At 40.0% G+C, this 18386-nt stretch overlaps 1 protein-coding gene across 1 annotated transcript in view; it reads right to left on the minus strand.

The window, feature by feature from the left end:
• Window positions 1–18352, minus strand: part of itga9 (integrin, alpha 9) — a 54602-nt gene extending 36250 nt beyond the window's left edge. The window contains exons 1-14 of the mRNA XM_028468819.1: window positions 17670–18352; window positions 17394–17521; window positions 14840–14946; window positions 11756–11879; window positions 8460–8527; window positions 5299–5428; window positions 5123–5208; window positions 4958–5020; window positions 3837–3974; window positions 3488–3593; window positions 1946–2040; window positions 821–911; window positions 497–542; window positions 238–392 (exon numbers count right to left, since the gene is read on the minus strand). Coding sequence (XP_028324620.1) covers window positions 238–392; window positions 497–542; window positions 821–911; window positions 1946–2040; window positions 3488–3593; window positions 3837–3974; window positions 4958–5020; window positions 5123–5208; window positions 5299–5428; window positions 8460–8527; window positions 11756–11879; window positions 14840–14946; window positions 17394–17521; window positions 17670–18262 — 1930 coding nt within the window. The 5' untranslated portion in view covers window positions 18263–18352. The remainder of the gene's footprint in view (window positions 1–237; window positions 393–496; window positions 543–820; window positions 912–1945; window positions 2041–3487; window positions 3594–3836; window positions 3975–4957; window positions 5021–5122; window positions 5209–5298; window positions 5429–8459; window positions 8528–11755; window positions 11880–14839; window positions 14947–17393; window positions 17522–17669) is intronic.
• Between the last annotated feature and the right edge of the window lie 34 nt (window positions 18353–18386).

Here is an 18386-nt window from a genome sequence, read left to right on the forward strand (position 1 = left end):
AAACAAAATGAGTTCTCTATTGTGTGCAGCTGTGCCAAAAAGTTTGATGGTGGAATTAATTTTTTTTTTTGTTTTTTTTTTAATTCATCAGCAATGTCTGGTTAAAAACACTGTTAAAAACAACTGCTGTGCAAGCTTTACAAAGTCCTGGGAGTCTTGAAATCCTCTATTGGTGACAATAGTTACTATAACTCATGGTCAAGAGGAGGAGGAGTTTAGTATGTGTGCTTTTGTCACCTATTTGTCCGGGTAGCTGTCTTCCCCGAAAACGCATGCAGACGGAGACATTGAAGCAGTTTATGTTGCGGATGCCCTCGTGGCACTGCGGCACCGAGATGTTGATGGACACGGGAAGGAAGATAAACACATCCACAGTGATCACAGGGCGGGTCCTACAATCACATGATCAGATGCACAAAGAAATCATAAGAGAGGTGATTTATTTCCACCAAAAAAAAAAACCTGCAGAAGATTGAGTGACTGAGTCACTGCTCACCTCAGCAGCACCACACTGTCCGCCATGAAAGCTCCAATAGTAACGTCTGCAAGAAAAACGTTAGACAGTCATGCTGTTATACTTAATACAACACCTGTTGGCAGCACTTTTTAGAAATCCAAACTGAAACAACGCACAGAGGCCTTAAGCTGCCATCTTGGATTGACTTTTAGCTTTGGAATGTAGTAAACAAGATGCCTCTATCACGAGTCTCAGTCTCTGCAGATGAGTAGCAATAAGAGGCTAAAACCAAGAGGGTGAACCTTAACTTCATTCTAACTCTTTGATGCTCATGTTAAAAAATAAACTTCATCGTCTCCTCACCTGTGTACCCATTGCCATCCATGTCCACGTTGCCAGAGATGGACTGGCCAAACATCTGCAGACCAGGGCTCACACTTTGCCCAGACAATTTCTGAAACAGATGATTCTTGACTTTAAACGACATCATGTGTGCTATCATGGAAAAGCAATGGACAGAGTGTGAATTGTTTGGTTTGTGTTGGGTTTTTTTTTATCAATAAATGACCAAATGAAAGAAAGGTCAGGGTTAGTTTGAATGCATCCTGTACAGGAGCAGAATAGTATGGAGGAAAGTTAGTGTAATGTTACATGCAGAAGTCTAAACAGTAAGAGATTGACAGTGTGAATACAATATGAACCTTATCTGTGTTTAAAAAAAGTATTTATTGTTACGTTTCAGCTTGTTTAAAGATATTTTGTTAATGGTAGCTGAAACAGTTTTACTGGTTAGAAGAAAAGCAACTGTTTTTGTTATTGTTAAGAAAGTAAGACAATAGAGATTCATAATCTATGCCTTCTTTATTCACGTCTCAAACAGCTAAGTATCATATTTCACTTTTTACATATAATTTGAATTTAAAAATGGAATTTCAATATTTTTAAACCTTTATGTTTAGGAAAACCAGTGATTGAGGTGTTTGTGCTGCAGGTTAAAGAGTCTGTTTTTACTTTAAACGTCTAAAGATGTGTTAATAACTGGTTCGCAATAAATAATTCATTCAATTTCCTTCAACGATAAAACAAAACATCTTTTTCAAAAGAGGCCATTGTGTTACATTTTATTTTATCTTTAAGCATTAGGCATTTAGGGTGAAAACCTTACTTCAGCATTTCTATTGTGAAAGCAGGAATAAGCAGACTTTAGTGCAATTCCTTCAATAGTAAAAGAAAAATGTGTTAAAACTAGTGTCGCAGTGCAAATGCTTCACTGTAATTCTCCGTGGGACTAAAAACTGAATCCCCCAGGCTTCATGGCCACCTGTGAGTTTACCACACATTACTCAGCTACTTCAGCAACCATTGCATCTGCACACGTTCAATGGAAACCACATGCTTTTCATCACGATGCATTAATGAAGCAATAAACAAAGTATTCAAAGTTAAAGCTAAGGAAAAAGCTGATCGCTTTGCTGCAGAATCGCTCACCATTGAGTATTTTTTAGTGATTCCTGAGGCCTCCCCATGGTAAATGTAGACAGCTCCACTATAGTCATCCTCTTTAGGTGCCCCAATAGCAACATCTGAACCAAGGAAGACAAAACATGACTGTGAATCAATAACACACAAATGAACATGTACATGAATGTAAAATGATGTGTAAATGCACACAAAAACGTTCATTAACCAGAACCTGGGAACGCAGCTTACGCTACACAGGTAGTAGACAATTAGGTGCTGTTAGTGGACCATTAAAGTTGTGCAACCTCTGAGAAAGTGGAAACAAGACTATAAAGTTTGGCAAGACACTAAAACACCCTCCGTTCAGCGGATTACATCAGATCGTCTTTGTCATAAATCAACATACAGTGACGTCACTTTATTCTGCATATAGAAGCAGAAGCAGTGAAAGATTATTGCCATTAACCAATGAACAGCTTTAAATAGGATTAAAAGTCTGTTTTCTATGAGACCATTCATGTTTGTCAACAGTAGTTGACTAAATTATTGTCTGTCTGTCTGTGAGTGCATCTGTTTCTGCCTTTATTCCAGCTGACGAGTTATAAGATTAGTTATGCCTCCCAGCTGCCATTTTCCTTTCTTCTGCTTCCCTGAATGAACGCACACATATACTCACGTGCACACACACACACACGCACACACACACACACTCTGTGCCAGTCTGCAGACATTCAGGCACAGCTCAGACACAGATGAAACCTGACTGAGGCTTTCAGTATTGAGTCCTAAGCGCTCTCTGAGCCGAGCCAGTGCCAGGAATACAGAGCACGTATACCAGAATGTTTTGTTCTGTGTGTTTATACAATATTTGAAAATGTAAAAAGACTTTCTGCACAGACTCATTTAAAAACAAGGCCTGTTTTTTTTTTTTTTGCACCTTCTGAGCACTTAAAACAAATGTATTTTGCAACTTGAGAGATCAGGACATGCACACAATGGGAGATGAAAATTGAAGACAGAAGTCCCAAATATATACATGCAACATTCAGCATGACGCTCCAAAGTTTGCATTCGTTTCTCATCTGCCTCACAATGGTTTGGTCCACTCTGAGCTTTCCAACAGTCAAACTAAAGCATTGATTCCAGGTTGTGCAGGCTCTGTCCCAAAAGAACACTTGGAAATCTTTACAACAATGAAACAGAAATTTTACCCTCAGTGCCTCACAAAGTTTAAAAACTATGCTCTGGTTGAAGGTTAATTTAGTTTTGATAAGAGCAGACTTTCAAAAACTTTGAGAACAACTAAGAGATGAAGACGTTAGGCTTTATTTTAGTTTTTTGTTTTACAAGTTGTTAAATGTCCTGCCCCAGTCCTAAAAACATACCTTTTTCTAAATTGACCCCAGAAGAAAACGCATGTCCTGTCTCTCTATGTGTTTGCCCTGTAATGTACTGGTGACGTGTCTAGTTTGTAGCTTTCCACAGTCGCTGAGTCAACGTGGGTCGGCCTATTTCGGTATGAAAAAAACAACATTTGAGGAGCTGAGGTGAATATCACTTTGCACTAACCTTGATAACCATCATCATCTATGTCTCCGATTGCAGCGATGCACTCTCCAAAGTGTGCGTTGAATGCGTTGTCACCAGTCAAAACACCGTGTTCTTCCATCACGCCCTAAAACCAGGGTAAGATATGATGGTTTGTACTGAAAATCAAAGCTGCTGGATTTATCAGACCAAAGCTGCAAATCGTATCTTATCCAAGTGGTGATAAAGATGCACCAGCTGTATCCAAGCTCTAAACCACAGTAATTTATTATAAACACTGTCACAAATGAATCAAAGATGTGAAAACCTGACCTAATAAATTTTTTTTGGTGTTCTATCCTGTTTCCATAGATCTATTGATCTCACTCACATTTCCCTTGCTGAGGTACACAGACACCTGGCCTTCATCTCTAAGCTGGCTGTGCATGGGTGCCCCCACCAGCAGATCCGACAGGCCGTCCTGGTTCAGATCAACTGCACACAATGAGGAGCCAAAGTAAGAGCCCATCTGGAACCAAGCCGAGCCACAGAGCAATGGGTCAGATCACAGACAATTCTTCATTTGCCGCTGATAAAACGGTTCATCTTCAGACAGCAGCTATTCTGAATATGCTCAGATAACAGGTTCTGTTTCCTGGGTTTTTAAACTAATTTAATGAAAGCAAAGTAATTCATCAGTGTGTGCTTCTTAATTCAAAACAAGGTCAAACGTGTATGATTCAATCAGGGGTGGACTGGCCATCTGGCATACCGGGCATCGTCCCGGTCCGGTCAGCAAGTGGAGGCAGACATGGTAATAGGTGGCCAAAAATGGTTCATGAGGTGGCAAAAACGTGGCACGAAAAGAGTGAAAAGTGACTAAAATGGGCCAAAAGCAGCCTAGAGTGGCCTAAAATGGGCAAATAAATAGGAAACAGGTGGTATGTGATACAAAGGGTAACTTAAATGGGCAAAATGTGGCAAACAATAGTAAAAAAGGTCAGAAATGTAGAACAAAAAGAAGCAAAATGTAGGGAAAAGGGAAAAAAGTTATATTTATTGGGCAAAAGTTAGCTTATTTGGATGAAAGGTGGCCAAAAAACTTTAAGAAAGGACAAAAATTTGCTAAAAGAAAAAAAAAAAAAAAAAGGATATTTATTGGCAAAAGCTAAAATCTGAAAAATTGTCATAATTGTGTGAATAAGGGCAAAAAATGGACAAAGAAAGTTGCAAAATGGCCAAGAAATAGATAAATAGGAGTTAAAAAGTTCCCCCTTTTAAGGTTTTCTGGGAGAATAATTAAAATTAAGACATAAAAAGCCACATGTTGAGCATCACTGACTGAATAACAGCTTCTACGTGGTGTCGCTGGTAATGTAGTGAACTGGTCTGGACATAATGCAAGGACTGCATTTTTGTCCCAGTCCACCCCTGGATTCAATTAAAACAGTACAGAGCAGCTATAGCCTATATGTTAAAGCATTTTGCAAAAACACAATGTTGTTCATGTACCATTTTCCCAGAGGCTTGAAAACTCTTCACCAGAGATGTACCGTCAATTTTAAAAACGTAAACCTGTGCAGAGGGGAAAAAAAACCCAAATGACTTTAGGAAGCAACACAAGAGGACATTGAGCTCAGCAGCAGCTGGAAGGGAAAACAAAAGAAAGGCTCCTACTTTTCCGCAGCCGCTGTGCTGTGGCGCCCCTGCAACTATGTCTATTACATTAGGGGAGGAGAAGTGTCCAGCAGTTACTGCGTAGCCTGAAGACACAGATGATAATCAGTTACTGCCTCGCTACGATGAGGACAAGTTTATCATTAAACATCATGTCCTCATCCTCAAGCTCTCACCAAGATAGCTGTATCTGTGCGAGTCAATGCTGTCTTTGTTGGGACTGTAGAACGTGTCAGATGTCAGGTTGTACACTTTAATCGTCCCAGTCCAGTAGTATGACCCTGGTGCTCCCATCACCACCAGTTCCTGAAAATCAAAGAAGAAATCCATGCAGATAATGTGTCACTGAAAAAGGCAGAAACTGGGAACTGAAAAGTGAACCGCTGCTGGGTTAGCGTCTGGTTAACCATGGCCACAGACTGGTTTGTGATTATTATCTCAGACACATCCAGGCAACAGGATGGTAAACAGCAGACTTTGATGTGAAAACACTGAAAATGGCCAAAGAATGATGAGTATAAGCCAATTAGACTGAAACCCTGTTGTGTGCATTACATGTTAGTCTAGCACTGAATTCTTTTCCTTCTGACACAAACTCAGTACCTACTCGGGTTAGCTGCAACCTTTGTCCTGTGATGTTAAACATCTGGGCACCACCAGGCCTTTGGGCCCAAAGGTTCAGGCGAGGATAAAGGTTTAACAGTTGGACATCTTTTCTTTAAATTCCTCACATACTTTCACGGGGGTCGACTCAAACACTTTACCAGATCAACGCTGACGCCCCTCGCTCGTGCACAACAAAGAGGACTTAAAACAGTAGCTTTACTGTGGAGTTGATCACTATTACCATCTGCTTTATCCTTGGGCTACGCCTTCTATTCAGAGGTAATAGCTATCATTAGCAAATAAATGACATAAGCTTTTCCGTTTCTCTGTAGACATTAAGATTTAGGATGAGAACAACAAGACAAGTATACAACCAGAAATATCATTCTCTGTATGTATTGCTGTAACCGTGCTTCGTTTATGAGCTGTGAATCTGAGGCTTTCTGACAATATGTCGAAAGTTACTATTACAAAGTTTGTGGTGAAATATTTAGTAAGAAAGGAAAAAATTGGCAGCATGTGTGAGTTATAGAGAAACAATGTAAATAAAAATGAAACTGGAAACTAAGGGATCTAACAATCTATAAATACAAGGAAGGTCTGTGTGCGTGTGTGTGCGTGTATAGCGCAAATCTCCCTGACGCAGTGTCTGATCGACCTGTAACTTTTGTAACAGCTTGCGCATGATGGTGTGCATCCATTATGTTTGGACTTTTTTGGTGATTATGTTTCAAAACCTTTATTTTCATTTCATTTTGAAATCAACGCGGGTTAGATGGGACAGGCTGGAGGGGCGCCTGAGCCGCACTCACACCGATATACTAGCAAAGCTCTCAAATCTCACGCATTCACACCGTGTATATCTCACGCAAAGAAATTACAAGAGATGTGTCTAGCTTGAATGTGTTTTAGATCAGGCAGCTCAGTGCGGAGTGGGTGCATTGCGCGCGGCTGATGCGCGTGCATGTGTGTGCGAGTGAGCCCGTGGAGGAGAGATCCGACACGGCAACAGATCTCCCCTGTGTCCCCCAACCACAAACAGGAAAGGTTTTAACAGCACCTTAACACCTACGATTAACGGCACGAACCATAATATCACACGCACCCACACACACACAAAAGATAAGCACCCCTGCACTAAGAAATGTTAAATGTTAAATAAATAGTTTTATTTGTACGAATGTATGTCTTTTATCAGATTTTACCTTCAAACACGTACTCATTTGGCCATAATTGCCAACTCTTCTAAGCTCCTGCTATATGAATACATACTGTACTTCCGACGGGCACTGTACTAGTTATCAAAATTTTAAAAATGGTTTGAACAAGTTGATAGCGGAAAACTGTGTGAATAATTTGAACTTTCAAATCACATCATAATACAAAAATGACTTTGAACAATTTTTATACTAAATGTGGTAAATTGCATGCTGTAAATTAAAACAATTCTAAAAACTAAATAACAGACGTTCACTTTGCGGAGCTAAAATAAAACAAACACATTTCATTAGCCTATTATCCTTCACTTTCCGTGGAAGGCATGAGAGCTATTTGTTCATAGCATGCTCTGGTATCACTTTACCGCGGCGCTAAGCTAACTAGAAAGCTAATTTAAGCTAGCTATGCTTTGCTCTGCTCAATTTAATCACATAAATGTATGAAATTCTTGCCGGTCAGTGAGAGTGGTTTCACCCTGAGGGCACAGCTGTGCTTTTTTAGGTCTCATACTCTACTGTAGATGACTGTGTGCTTCAAATTGAGCGTAACTGTAATGTGAGACATGAGTGGGACAATAGAAAAACATGGTGCTCATACTGTAGCTAGCATCAGGAAAAAATTACATCCCCAAATGTTTTAAAAACAAAGTGTCTGAACTGGTTAAATATACTTCATTCAAATTCTATTGCCATCCTGATAATATCCTTTTCTTTATCCTGTCAAAGTATGTTTCTGCAAATATGTGTTAAAGGTGGAATTTGTTTGACCTTTTTTTTTTTTTTTTTCAGCTGCTCACTGCATCCGCTCCAGGATGAAAATACAGGAGGGGAAACAGATTTGTGAAGTTTAAAGCACGACGTCATGTATGAACGCAAACCCCAGCAGCTTTAGAAAGAAGGAAACTTGTTTTTTATTTGAAGCTTTATCTTGTGGAAACATCCCAGCAAAGTCCAGCAAAGATAAGCTGTCACTATAGGCCCTGCTAAAGATGGTCAGCTGGGCATTAGAAGAAAACACACTACATAAGCTATCATCAGTTATTTATCCAAACGACGCTGGCTTTGATATAAATACTCATGTATGTATGTATGTATGAGTGCTCATTTTCCAGAGCATTTAAAATGGCAATCAATTGTGTGAAAAATGATCTCTTTTGGGCTTTTCTCACATAATTATTGCGCTAACTGCCTTTAAAACACCAGCGACTTTAAATCAACAACAAGTGAGAGGAAAAAGCAGCTTTTAAACATGTGGTAGTGTTAATGGTAATCACCTTTCCAAGACAAGGAGTCCCCAGGGGAGAGAAAACAGACAGTGGAGGATATAATAGGGGGTAAAAGAGTTCTACTTAAATATGAGGGGAAAAAACCGCGTACAGAAAAGTGAAGTCCTAATCAAACATTTGAAATAAGAAGATAAGGCGTGAGACCATAAAGATAAATTCTATCTACTCCAGTTTTCCTGAGACAAGGGCTTACATGTGTTAATAAATTGAACAAGCTCGGCAACTGACCTCTGTAAAAACTCCCGCTATCCCAGCTTGGCATGATCCGTGCTCTTCCCCATATTTCTGCTTATAGTCTGTAAGAAAAAGACAAACCACAAATTATTTCACTGTGTTTCCTGAGCCAGCGTTTACTGCATTCCATACAGAGCTAGTCAAAGTCTAGGTCCCATCCAAGAGGATTCTGGGTGCAGAGAGCAAAGTGAAACAAGGGGGTGCACGCTACGATCGCCAAAATAAAAGCTCTTACTGGAGAGAAACAAGGGTGCCAAGTTGCGCTCAGGTTACGAAAATATTGAGGTTGGATTTGTGGAAAATGCATGTAAAGAGGGCGTGTGCAGTGTGTGACCAGTCAGAAACTCTGACCTGGGAGGAAAAGTAGGGTGTAAACAATCCTTTAATAACTCACCCCCCACAGAACCAAAACTTGTACAGAAAACATTTGTATGGGTCAAACTAAAATATTGGAGCACACGATGTGTGGTTGTGCACATGCGTCCCTCTGTGATCTCAATGCAGAGATTGCATCTTCTCCCTAGAGCTTGTGTTGGATTTATTCAGGCACTCTAGTTTCCTCCCACAGTCAGAAAACATAAATGTTGCGTTGGGTTGGTGTTTTGAAATGGATACATATTGATTTTCACCCCAAGTGCTACGAGAGAGGCTTCAGCACCCCAAAAGAGGACGTTTAGTAAATGATTCATTTGTTATGCACAAAAAATGACGAGCTGGTTTGATTTATAAAATAGAGTAAATAATCAGATTTACCTACATAAGCCTTCTTTTTTGTAAGGAACTGAGCCAAATCCATCTCCTTAATCTCTTAATACGTCGCTCCTTCGCTAATAAATGCTTCCCATTCCCACTTAATTCATATTCTTGAGTTTATAACTCACACAAGCTTTGACAGAAGCAGCATCGTTTGGCGTTTGCCGCGGGCAGCAGAGATATTAGACTTTGATAAAAATGTAAGTGAGAGAAGAAAGCTAGAAACAGTGGTTAACAATCAGAGGATCTGGACCTCCCAAAGTAACTAAAGACACATCTGTGCGGTCCACGAGATGAAAAAGGGGGAACTGAAAATAAACACAGCTTATCTACAGCCGTGTGTTTTCTCTGTACTAAGTAATAATGAGTTAAAAGTTCACAACACACACAACACGCTCGGGTCACGACCTGCATCTGTTTGCTTTTAAGATCTCATTTACAGAAAAGGTTGAAGGTCTCTTGTCTGGACCAGAAATGAAGAAAGTGTTTTTATACAGCACTGGTTCAATACATGAAAACAAAAACTGCATCGCTTGTTATTTAGACTTCCTGCTGCATGCTGGGTTTGGTGAAATCAGGAGCTCAGATGTCGTGACTGACGCAAGTTTAAGGTTTGTTTGTTGCAAAAACCAAATAGGAAATCATAGGAAGATGGATGACAGACAGGTTTGATTATTGCTTATTTTTTCTGTTTTCCTTTGTGTGCGCTCATGCCATTATATCATTTCGTGACTTTAAACTCTTTAGAGCACTGGTTCCCAAACAGGGGTACAGGAGCACATTGCAGGGAGTACTCGTGAAGATTCAACAATTTTTGGAAAATTCACCACAAACAAACAGTACTATTCCTCAATAAAATATTATAATTTCTTGAACGGTAATTTATTGAAACAGTATTAATTTATACTGTGGAGGCCATTTTATCACACTTCTGACAATAGGAGACAATATTTAGCTACATTTTACAAAGGAAACCATGTTTACTTACTATTGGAAGTAATTACAAAAAAGTTCCACTTAAAATTTCACTCATTTTTCTAAAGTTGTACATTAAGCCTTAGGGAACCAATGTTGTGAACAAATGAAACACAGTTAGGAGTTAGGAGAGCTCACTGTTCCACAAATGTAAAAACATATGAAATTATGGAGAGGTTACTTGATATGAAGAGGGGGTATACATTATTTGACAAAAATGCAAACGGCGTACATGGGACAAAAGAGACTGGGAACTGGTGTACGTGCCTTTCATACTGAATATACTGTATACAATGTATAAGTGGACGTGCTATTATTGAAACAGGACTAATTTATACTGTAGAGGTCATTCTATCACACTTCTGACAATAGGAGATAATAATAAGCTACATTTTACAAAGGAGACTGTATTTACCAACTATTGCCATAATTACATGGAAATGCATGGTATTTCATTGAAATAAATTCCAATGAAAAATGAAAAAGCGTATGAAATTACTTGTTAAGGGTGCAACGATTGCAATTTTCTGACCGATCACCAATCACCAATTTTTTTTTAAAGCCTGACCGACTGATACCGATTTTGGCCGATCCCAATTTTTTTCCATAACTGACAATAAACACCTTGAATGTTTCAATCTCATTTTATTGTAAAACATTGAACAGCACGTGTGAAACAATACAAATTGTTTCAACTGCACTTTAGTCTTTCATTTTTCACGTTTTAAAAACTAAATAAACGTGTCCAACAGGTTACAATGCAGACCTGTTTGGAGCTCTTTGACTAAAGGGCACAGCAGTATTTTGGCTTTACAAATAAAGAAAACTACAGGACAAATGAACAAAACATCTAAAACTACCAATGAAGTGTCCTGAGTTTTAAGTTTCCTCATTCTGTAGCTTTAGCATTCGCTTGATTAATAGCTTAAAATGCTGCACACTGAGCGGTGTGTTAAATGGTGAATGAGTTAGCATTTTGTTTGCAGCTCCACCAAGGCTTATTTACAGGGAGTACAAATTGCGATTTTTTTGCTCTCTTTTTTCGTGTAAAACTGACGTACTGCCGACATGCTAAGCTAACGGCTGCTCCGGCTGTTGTTGTTGTCCTGTGTTAATAGAGGCATGCGCAGCACACACACGAACACATGAGATCTTGGGCGGGTCTGTCAGTCAACTCACAGCAGAACGGGACAATGACTGACTTTAAGACCTTTGCAGAGGTACCTTACATAGATCGGCGGAAAAGGTCGGTTTTATATGCAAAGATCGGCCGATCCCCCAAAATCATAGAAATCGGCGCCGATCGATCGGTGCATCCTTAGTACTTATGATATGAAGAGGGGGTACACATTCTGTCTCTGTGCATCCACACTGTGGTGGACAGTCAACCTTCACACCTTACCTGTTGTCTATGAATGGATTGATTTCAATCCAGAGTATCGCACATTTCTTTTTAGCAAAACCAAACTTGTGAAAAACACACCCATGCGCAGGTCGTTAATGAAGCCGCAGGGAGCCCAAAGTTTGGTTTATTATGGGAAGGCAAATGTGCTCAACTGTACCTTCGTAACAAGGGATGAGAGGCTTCGTTTGTCCCTGAAGTGTCGGAGGAATGATTGAGCAATACCCATGTGGAAGGATGTGCTCCGAGTCATAGTAGACGTTTTTCCAACGATGAGCACAAGCCTGCGACATAAAAAGAAAGATTTAAGAGATTTGGGTAAACACAAACACAGGTGGCCACTAATAGGTTGAACCCTTTTATTGCGCGCTGGAGATGGAGTCAGCAGGAATTAAAATCCATCTCTAATCCCAACCACAACAGCCTGGCGCTGGTGAGAGTATCTCAGCTGCAGCTTGAGATCTGAGTTTAACGCTAAACAAGCAAATATTTATTTCAAAGTCAGCGCTTTGAAAAATTTGGTAAGAAAACATTGAGGTTTGATACTGAACTTGTCGCACCAAGAGTTCATGACACTTTAAATAGAGCTAAAGATAAAAAACAAAGTTTATCGCACAGTTTTCGAAAGAGTACCGTATATTTCTCAAACGAAGAGTGAGTTTTTCCGCCGCCTTTTCTCAAATAAAGGGAAACCCACAGCGGTATGTGAATGTGAAATTAATCTAGAATCCTGCTCTGGCTCTGGATACCTCTGTGCTAAAGACGAAGTTCACTTAATTTCCCCCCAAAAAGCAACTCCACTTCTCTGATACATGCACAGTACACACACCGCAAGCCTGCATGCATGCTTGTGGGTCATTTGTGGGAAGATAAATAGGCCTCAGATGGAGGTCTGGAAAAAAGATTCTACGTCACGAAATTCACATTTTAAAAGGAAGTCATGGCTGAAATAAGGAGAAACCGTGACATAGAGACAGAAAGTCAGCTGATACGAACAAATGAAAAGCCTGTGTTTGTAGTTTGAGCAGGGAGGCTGTGCTGTTGTCATGTTTCTGTTCGCTTACTGGTCACAAATGAGGCCTACACACAAAGTGCTGATCAAATCAGCACGCTCCACATCTGCCAAGCAGCAGTTTCGTTCCTGTTGCGCAAAAACGTGAGTGAGCGGAGAGAAACAGAGCGTTGGAAAGACACAGCAGCACGTGGCTCTGAAGAGCTGGAGCTGCTCTTTCATCATGACCCTAATGTGAGGGGCCAAAAGGTGCGCAGCTAAAATGTTGGCAGTCTGAAAGCTACACACAAATTCCAAAGACTGACAACTCCAAGAAGTCTTCAGGCTTAACTTTGGAACAAAGCAGAGGACTGGTTTGAAAATGATACCAGCAGATTCCTCAGAGGTATAAGAAACTGGACCAACAGACTCTTGTAAAACTTCTTGTCACACCTTGAGTGATGGATAAGGTGTGAATTATCTGGATTCACAGATGTCAATCAGAAGCAGGAGTTGAAACACATTCTCACCTGTTGTGTTTCATACCCAGAAGCCTTCAAACAGTGTTGTGAGGCCACGAGTTTCCCCTCACCACCCACCATAGGAGAACAGGGTTAATATTTAATGAAGGGCTGCCCTTGGATGGGACCACCACAGAGGGACTAAAGCCTAAACAAACCCTGCTCGCTGCTCTGTGATCTCTGTGCAAACACTTACTGAGCACCTCCGGGATTAACGCCAATCTGATTCCTCTAAACTACACACTCATATGTTTTCAAATAAACACGTCTACTTTTGACGAACCCCTTTCCATGGACCGGTCCAGGTCTACGCTCAAGGTAGATGTTTGGCTGGATTATGTAACCATGTGTGATTTCCAAAGCAGCTGGGCTTCACGTCCAGAATATGAAAAAAGACACTTTGAAAATAATTTAGAATCTTTTTCAAAAAGTGCCAGTCAAAACTTGTAAGAGCAACTAAATGGAGGATGAGGAATTTTGTAATTCAGGCAAAAATATTAATAACAAGAGCAGTGTGAGAGCGGCACAAACCTCTGCCAAGCTCCAAATATCCTCTTTGCCAGATATTCACAGTTATCTGAATCATGATCTTAATAATGGTATCATGATCATTCACACGTTAAAGGCTTGTAAGAGACTTTTATCCCCATTAATAATCATACATTAGGTCCAAATGTGTGGGCACCACTTTTTTTTAATTTATTTTTAATCATAATGAAAGGTGAAATCCAGATCTGATTTGGATGAAACTTGAGGAACCAAACCAACATCCATCCATCCATCTTATAAACTGCTTGTTCCATTTTCCAGGGTTGCAAATAGGCACCGGCAGTGTCTGCTGGTGCCTATTTCCAGCTTTCATTAAGCGCTAGGCGAGCGTTAGGCGAGGGTTAGGCGAGGGTACACCCTGGACAGGGTGCCAGCCCATCACAGGGCAACACACAGACAAACCACTCACACACACATTCACTCCTACAGCCAATTTAGAGACTCCAATCAACCTAACAGTCTTTTCATTGGATTGTGGGAGGAAGCCGGAGTACCCGGAGAATACCCATGCAAGCATGTGGAGAACATGCAAACTCCACACAGAAAAGACCCAAGTGTTTACCATAGGGCTTGAACCCAGGACCTTCTTGCTGCGAGGTGGATGTGCTAACCACTAATTCGATGTGAGAAATACAGATTTTTCGATTTTTGAAACGGATCCAAATTCAGTACATTGATCAGGATCCCCTTTAAAATTGATTGGAATCTTCTAGGGCATAAGGCCTATCTTTGGTTAACACATTTGTCAAAATCTGTTAAAAAATTTTTACATAATCCTGCTAACAGAGAAGCAAACAAACACAGATGAAAATATTACCTTCTCTAAGAAAGCAATATATTCACTAGAGGTGTCCCGATCCCATATTGATATCAGATATTGGTCCGATATCAGCCAGAAAACAAATATCACACTCACACTCCAACACAGGAACCTACTGTTGCTGATTATTGTTCTCTGTTTGAGTAACATCACTTGATCAAATGTTTTCTAACCTTCCGCACTACAAAATAAGTAATAAAATTATGTATGATTCATGCTGATATCGTATCGGATCAATATCGGTATCACATGGTAAGTAAAAAAGTTGTACGGGGACATCCCTTATATTCACACAATGTTTTCAATGTTAAAGATATTCCAGCTTGTTTTGGGGAGCGTACATGGCTGAGTCGCTACACTCACCAGGATGTTGCCATTGACTCTGTCCTGGCGGGCTAGGCTGACCCCCATCCACTCGTCATCCCGGTCTCCTTGGCATGTCTTCCCACACGACTCTCTGGGTTGGTTTCCTGTGAGACAATGGAAGTGTTTTAAATAAAAAGTATAGATGAAATCTTAAAGCTGGAAGACGTTTGTCATTTTTTTCCCCCACCTTTTTCTGATTGGGTTGAATGTGGGAAAAATTTATTTTTCCAAAGATGACATTTTTATTAATACAATGTGTTTAAGATTTAGGAAAACTATTTCATAGCTTTGGATTATGTACTTAAAATAAACATTTATATGAACAACTTAGTAGACATTTTTGTAGAAAGTCTTTTGGGCACATTTTCTTTAAAAATGTGCCTTTTCCTCATTTAAATGATTGACTAATTGGTCAATAAAACATTCTTTAACAATGTTAAATACACTAACAGCACAAACCACTAAACCCCTGATCCTACTGAGCTAATAAAAAAGTTGGTTAGGTCACAATACACAAGTCGACAATGGGGCAAATGCAGCAATTTCCTGAATTATCCAGACTAGAACCATCCAGTGATGTGTTACAGGCTGGATTTTTCTCACAGATAACATTCAGTGTAAGTAACTGAAGGGTTTCAGATAGTAAATTATAATCTGTAAGGCTGTGTCATTCAAGGAGGGTTAATGGTTTGGTCTGAGATTGCTGATGAAACCGAACAATCGGCGGAAGCCATAAAGATTGATCTTCAGTGACAAGAAGCCCCGAAGCAGATGGTCAGGCCTCAAAGAAAGCTCTGATCTCCACATCATGGAGTCAGCGTGGGATTATGTGGGTTCAGGGTTGTCATGATGGAACGGCCTTAAATCCACAGAAGAGCTGTGACATGGTCTCAGCAGGCTTAGCTCTACATTAGCTCTAGTGCCTCAAAAATGTGTCTTGCTTTAAATTGATAGGATAGGACATATCGCTGAATGTTTCTATATATGCACACGCAACAGTTTGCCATGAAACACACACACACAGCAAAAAAGTTAATACATCTGTGTCATATAATACCAATATTGATTAATCTGTCAAAGCCAAAATTGATGCGATTAATAGGTCGGGCTAACCACTTGATACAGGAAGCAGATGTATTAATGCCAAATAAAGATTAGGGCTGGTCGATTTCGACCAAAACTCAAAACTTGATATTTTTTCTTAAAATAGCGATATACGATATCAATCTCGATACCTTTAACCCAATAAAATCTGACCAGAAAGACAATTCTGAGTTAAATTTGTTGATGCAAAAAGCCACACAGGCATATTTATTAACAAACAGCTGCAAAATATGTGCAACTTTTGGCTTGTTCTCCTCTAAGGGACAGCATGTGTGAGTGAGTTCTATAGAGTGGCTTGTTTAGGGGAATGTCTGGGTTAGGATGCACTCTGAAATTCTTCTAACTGAGCTTTACATGCTGTTCTGAGAAGAAGTTAAAGCAGTGACCCCCAAAACGAGTATTTTAATACAAAATCAGCTATAAAATAAAAATATATATGTATTGTTATTGGCGATATTGTAATTTTTCTATATCACCAAAAGAGAAATCTCGATATATTGCCCAGGCCTAATACAATAAACCATTTTGTAACTTTTCAGGATTTGTTTCAGGGTTAATCGCTTTGAATTTTGGCCAGTCTTTAGAAACATAAGTGAGAGAACAACCTACAGATGTACGTTGTAAATCAGGAACAATATTTAAATAAAATAACCAGCAAGTTCATTTTGTCTTCTTCGTTGAAATAATATGCTATAGGTTTCATTCATTCAGAAATGTACTTTGAAATTTACTTTGATCTTCTGACATGGCATCTACTGATTGCTTTGATGTCAATTTCAAAGCACATTTCCTGGAACAAAGTTGTCTGATAATATTCAAAATACATTGTAAATAAGGTGTGGATGTCTTTCTCTCATATTTATATTCTTCTTGGTTACACACTGACCCAGCGTGAGGCTAATGATGAAGTCATGTGCTCACCCAGCTTTCCCCTATGACCACAAGAAAAGAGTAAAAAAAAAAAAAAAAGGGAAAGCAGGAGGAGTTAAAGTGGAGAGAGCTGAAGCTTCCACTTTTTGGCTCACGTGCATGGAAAATATTAGTAGAGGCATAAATCATATTTATCAAAACATTTATAGACCCCTGCACACAGTGCCCTCCTTGTCTTTAGTGTCCAACTGCCATGGAGAGGTTGAGAACAGTGGAGCATACAGTGAAGTGTAGTATAAGGCTGCATTATTCACATAAAACAAAACAGATGCTTGGGGCTGGCGGGGTTGTTCAGAAAGAAAGTGGAGGAGAAGTAGCAGCAGCAGCAGGAAAGCCAAGGGTCTCCCACTCTCTATGAGTGTTAACTTATCAACACATTGGGTAGGTTTGTGTATCATGCGTTGCCCTGACACTGCTTGACGTGTGTGTGTGTGTGTGTGTGTGTGTGTGTGTGTGTGTGTGTGTGTGTGATTAAATGGTACTGTGGTGATGCTGATGTGGTGATGTGGTGACTGACCTCTACCCAGATCCATCTCTGTGCAGCGACGCTCCGGGTTGTTGTGAAGCCGACACTTAAACACAGCACCAGGGGACACAACTGAGCTGCTGTAGGAAGAGTTGGCCCTCGGTGCCCCGACTATTACCCTGCACACACACACACACACACAAAATGGAGAACTAATGAGAGCAAAGGGAAAACTTCTAATCTGAATCTGTTAACTAATCAGCTCAATTTTTTTTCTCTCCAACAATTCACCAGGTTTCAAAATGTTAATGCGTCATTGAGACTCACCAGCGTGTGTTGTCATGATAATGCTCCAGCACAGAATAACCAAAAAAACTAGTATTTGGACCACGAAACACCAAAGGATGCTGTAAGTCTATATTATAAGAAAAAGCTACAGATATGGAAAGATAAACATATAAAACTTTCTGCACCCCAGCTTTGTGCCGAGCCGGAGGAGCCATCCTCTTTGCGCACCGTGCGTAAAACCGCGCGTAAAAGTTTCCAAAATAAAGAAGGAGAACAAAACAGAGAACTGTGGCTAAATTCCAAAAAATAAAAATAAAAAGTTTTCGTCTCTTCTGCGCTCTGACTGTCACAGTGCTGTCTCTCCTGTGTGGTTTCCTGGTGATGGCAGGAGGAAAAGTGTGAGGATGGGGAAGTAACGGTCCAGTAAATGATGGTACGTCAGCTCTTCTCCATGCTGCGTCCGTCTGTGTGAAAGAGTTGTAACTCTCTGGATCTCTTGTTGTGAAGGAGGAGTCCCCTGTAAAGTTAACAAGACACGCCAGGGATAACGGAACACCTCCTTCAAAGTAAAATCCCCCATAGGATGCAAAGCCGTTCTGTGAGCTGTCAAAATAACACAAAGTTTTTACCATGAAAAGTCAAACAGGAAGAGGAGTTTGTGGTGACGTTTAAAGGTACTGGTAACGGGTGGTTTTAAGGTGCACTGTATCACATTTCACCCATGGAACAAATAATACTGGAAGGTGATTAAGGAGG

This window comes from Gouania willdenowi, chromosome 15 (genome assembly GCF_900634775.1).
Source record: "Gouania willdenowi chromosome 15, fGouWil2.1, whole genome shotgun sequence".
NCBI lineage: Eukaryota > Metazoa > Chordata > Actinopteri > Blenniiformes > Gobiesocidae > Gouania > Gouania willdenowi.